General features: G+C 40.6%; 1 protein-coding gene across 4 annotated transcripts in view; it reads left to right on the top strand.

The window, feature by feature from the left end:
- The first annotated feature begins 1,571 nt into the window (after nucleotides 1-1,571).
- Nucleotides 1,572-4,763, top strand: part of LOC102291301 (carbohydrate sulfotransferase 11) — an 18,761-nt gene continuing 15,569 nt past the window's right edge. For all 4 annotated transcript variants that reach the window (XM_042212740.1, XM_014340651.2, XM_005944070.3 and 1 more), the window contains exon 1: nucleotides 1,572-2,108. In XM_042212740.1, coding sequence (XP_042068674.1) covers nucleotides 2,015-2,108 — 94 coding nt within the window. In that variant the 5' untranslated portion in view covers nucleotides 1,572-2,014. The remainder of the gene's footprint in view (nucleotides 2,109-4,763) is intronic.

Raw genomic sequence — 4,763 nt, 5'->3', positions numbered from 1 at the left:
CACTGCGGTTATTAGTAGCAAATATCTGAGAGACTCTACGCTGTGTGGTAACACTTGCAGGAAAATAAATTTCTCCATACATGACCACAAACAATAGATTGAAAGTTTTAAAGATTAAATTAGAGAATGATAAAGGTGTTCTAGACGTGTTCCTCAGGCTAACTAAAAAAGCTCTGGCTGTAAGCAGCAGACATTTACCACAGTACTAGTTAGTGGGCTGGTGATGAAACTCTACTCCAAGCCTCGTGGGTGGTCAGCAAACCATGAATCGGGGAGAGTTGAGTGGTAAAAGCTAACATTGACCCCAAACAACCACATAATCTGCCAAACCATTCTTAACTATGCCTCTCTCATTCTCAAGTCTCAGATCTCTCTCAAGTGTTTCCAAGAAACCCAAGAGGCGCTGCACATTGTAGGCCTAATGATGGGCATGTGGGTAATTACAGCATTCTCAAATGTGGCAGCACGAGTGGTTATACTGCTCACACACCGACCTGGCACCTCCTCACTGTCTCAGTGTCTGCCACGTCTTTAGCCTTTGTTCGGGCTGGGTCCTGCCATAGATGTGTGCTGTTTGGACAACTAAGGTACACTGCTGTGCTCTTTTTTTGTGTACATCGGCCTTTTATCTTGTTCAGGAATGAAAATGAGCGTTCTGTAGGAATGCCTTTGATAAAAATCTGTTTCGTTTATTGGACTCAAGCCCAGTTTCTATTTTCTCTTTTGATGATTTTATCTCCATTCTCTAGGTAGCTAACTTAAAATATATCCACTGTAAAACTTGTAACACTCAACACACTGTACATGACATTTGAAGCAGTACTAGAACTCAGTAACTTCCCCGAGGCCTGATAGTTAAAAAATATGTGTATGTTCAGAAGGGAAGTTTAACTAGAGTGTGAAAAAAAAAAAAAACCTGGTGCAAAAATTGCAATTTATGGAACTCTAGATATTCAAATCTTGAGGTTCAAGAAGAGGATTAAAAAAAAAGAAATAATTACAAGGAAGTTAATAACACATTCATGTATTCCATGTATTTTTAATACATGAGTTGTTATTCCTGGTGAAGTGATGGCAAAATACAACTCAGCCTCTTCACTATCTGTTTTGTATGTTTATTAAATCTGAGCATTTACGTATTCTTTTATTTATGTAAGTTTAGTGATTTTTTATTTTGCTAAAAAAAAAGCCATTGAAGCTTTACTTGTTTTATCCAAATACTTCATTGAACTGTTGCCATTTATACACTAGTTGTAGTCAAAGACAGGACATGCCATGGCTGTAGTGCGATGTTGCCTTCAAATGCTGGTCGTAAGCCGAATAGAAACATTCTGCTAATTAAAAAAGTATATAAAGTTTAATACGAATGTACTTTTTTCTGCCTGCCTTTTTTTTTTACAACAGTGGGATGACACTTCTTCCTTTTCATACAATACACAATACTGGGACAAGTATAACTACATTACATTAACTCAAAAAACCTCATCATGACCAAATTGTCCTGTTGTCCCTGAATGCAGCATTGATGTGGGAGAGTACGCGTGAGGAGAAGGGGGGTGTGACGTCATGGCAAGGGTGCCCGGTCTCCAGTTTGGCGGAGGAGAAGTTTGTGTAGCTTCGACAAACTCTACACACCACAGGCGGGGGTAGCAAATAGAGCTAAGAAGAAACAGGACTGTTAATAACTTTTGGGGGGACTGTAATATCAACATGACATTATTTCCAATGTTATCTAAAGTGCCATTATAATTAATATTGTTGTTCTTGTTGGGTTTTTTTTTTTTTAAAGTAGCGACCAGAGCGAAGTGGATTTATACCCTTGACGTTACAATTAACGGGTTTTATTACTGCGCTGTTGTTTCTCTCTGGTTGGGCGTTTGCTTCCCGTAATTAATGAATAGGTCCATATCGCTTTCAAGTGTCTCGTATCTGCCATCGGGCGGTCTCGCATGAACTGCGTAGAGGCAGCGAAGAGGGGGGGTCGGAGGCTCCGTCAGCAGAGCCGGGCTTCAGGATGAAGATGCCTCGGGGAGGACGCCTGTTTCTGGCGACGTGCCTCGGCTCGCTGTTCGTTCTCGTGCTGTACTTTCAGAGCATCACTAAACCAGGTAAGCCCACACATATATATTCCACTCACTGGGGAAACAGTGCTACACACACGCTATTGGGGTACTATTTAACGAACTTTTAAAAATAAATGTATTTAGATACGGCAAATAAAACTGTGTTCGATATATTGTGTGGTTATCACAAGGAAGGAGAAAGCAGAGGGTCCGCACTTTATTGACGTTAGCTAAGCTAGCTGTTCTTCTCATTCGCTGTCGTGGAAAATATACGCTGGTGTAACGAGTGAAAGAAACTACAGATAATTAGGCAACCACACTGGATTTAGGGTTTAGGGCAAGTGAATGACTAATTAATAGCGAGGAAAATACAAGTTATAAAGCTCTTCGTGCTTTTTGGTCTTCTGGTCTTGCTAGAGTCTGCATCCTTTGCAGTCAATTTTGCAAAATTGTGAAGTTTTAACGGTGGCATAATGAAGCGTGAATAAGCTCACATGGAAAAGGTGTAAGGGTTTGAAAGCCCTCTGCCTTTGGAGAGAGAACCCCCCCCCCCCCCCCACACACACACACACACACACACGCACACAATTATACATACATACATACACACACATATTCCTCCACCGTGACTCTACTCTCCTCCTTTTACCTCTACTCTCCTCTGCCTTTGTTTGCTGGGCAGCACAGAGAAAAAGGACTGCAGACATCCAGGGTGAGGAGTAGGGGGGTGAAAGAGATGTCCAGATGATGGATTTGTGCCTTGCCATGCATACTGAAGTGAAGCAGCACATGCGCTTAGAGAAGAGGAAGAACAAATATTTAAATTGGTTTGTCAAGGAGAGAAAAAGCAGCAGAGCACAGAAACCAGACAAATCAGCTGTAAGCGATATTTTTGTGCAAGAGGATTTTCCATCAGTCGGTGTGGGGATTTTTTGTTTTTGTTTTTGTTGAACAGTATCCAGGGTAACACTGCACGTATTAAGGAAATGGCAAAAGAAATAATCACATGCACCCCCCTGAATATCAAAAAACACACACCTGAAACAAAAAACAAAAAAGCTTGAAATCACATTTTATGGCTTTCAGTAGCAGACACACAGACCACATGTTGCCAACTCCACAAGCAGCACACTAAAGCACTTTCATTGACCTCCCCCTTCCATCTACAGATTATATACCCTTACTGGTTGACCCATTGAGGCTTGGCTGCATTAGAACACGCTAGTAGCAAATGAAAGCCACATGAAAAGCAGGTTGCAGCCACAATAAAGAAGACTAATTAACTGGATGTCAGCAGAACATCTACTGAGCGTGAATTTAAAAACCGAGATCCAAGCGTTGTTTAATTTACTTTTTTCTGAAACGAAACAGAGCACAATCTTTAGCATCTTTAGATACTTTTCAGCCTACTCCCTTTAGATATTCATAAGGTATTGCATTTTTCCATAGTTCAGATCTGTGGTTCGATCCAGAACTCGTTCCATTAGTCCTGGTGTCACGAAGGATTTTGTGATGAGTAACCTTAAAGAACTGTTTTTCCTGCAGATGCTTAAGTAGAGAAAAAAATGGATTTAAGACCTGAAAACGTGATGATTAACACAAATGTTGCAGACAGTTAATGGGATTTCCATTGTGGCTTTGGTACAGTTACACTGACCATCCCCGTGATTTCTTACAGATCAGTTAATAGTTTTATCTTTGTACTGGTTTCCATTTCAGTTCCTTGTCTTTGTATAGTTGTTTTTTTGTTTCAGTATGTGCTTGGTCTCCCTTTCAGTGTACAGCGTATGCCTGTTAAAAATGAAGGTTAGTTCCCTATAGGGATTTTCCACTGGTACCTTCTCGGCTTGACATAAAGCAGCTCAACTCAACATTTTCCATTACTATCAAGTACCACCTAATGTGTGTGTGTGTTGTTGTTATAGCAACATGGTCAAAATACCAGTGATGTCATTTGTATGTGACACGAATGCCAAAACAATGGAGGACGTCGAGGTGAAGGTACCTGCTGCTCATTGGTGGCTTTTTGTCAGACTTTGATTTTTGTGAAGGACATGCCCTCATCATTACTGACTTTAATCATTGATTGAGACTTGCTAATCAGTGGCACGCATTCTGTTGACGTCACATTTTCATATCTGCTCAGATCACTTGGATCCCCAGTTGAGCACTACTAACAAAGTGCCTGGTACCAGGTACTACCAGCTCATGGAGAATGCTTAAAAGTTGAGTAGCGTCGAGTTAAGCTGACCTCAGCCAACCCTTCTTTCCTTAGTTCCCCCCACCTTGTTACCTTGAATAAGTTTACCTGTGCCTTACTGTCCTTCTCAGTTGTGTAGGTGTTTAGTCTGCGTTAGGTTATCATCGTACTTCTTCTTTTTAAGTTTCTCTACTTGTGAATGTAGAGTTTTTTTGACAACGTCATGGTTACAAAAATCTGGACTTCAGATGTGTAGCAGCGGGTTGGGAAACAGCTTAAATATGTTAGCAGCTTTGCCCCGTAGTTAATTTGCCATGTTTCAAAGTTGTTCTGTTTTGTGACTTAATAATATGTATCGAAGAACAGATCTATTGGGAGTTCAACTGTGTGAAAATGTTGGATAATTGAGGTAAGACAGCAGAAGAAACACAAACAATTGTAAACAGCTAACAGAAAGCTAACTGAGTTTATCTGTACTGAAGCACAAGCACAAAGTAACA

This window comes from Haplochromis burtoni, unplaced genomic scaffold (assembly GCF_018398535.1).
Source record: "Haplochromis burtoni strain Fernald_Lab_line unplaced genomic scaffold, NCSU_Asbu1 Contig_390, whole genome shotgun sequence".
NCBI classification, from domain to species: domain Eukaryota; kingdom Metazoa; phylum Chordata; class Actinopteri; order Cichliformes; family Cichlidae; genus Haplochromis; species Haplochromis burtoni.
This window is presented reverse-complemented; position numbering and strand designations above follow the sequence as displayed.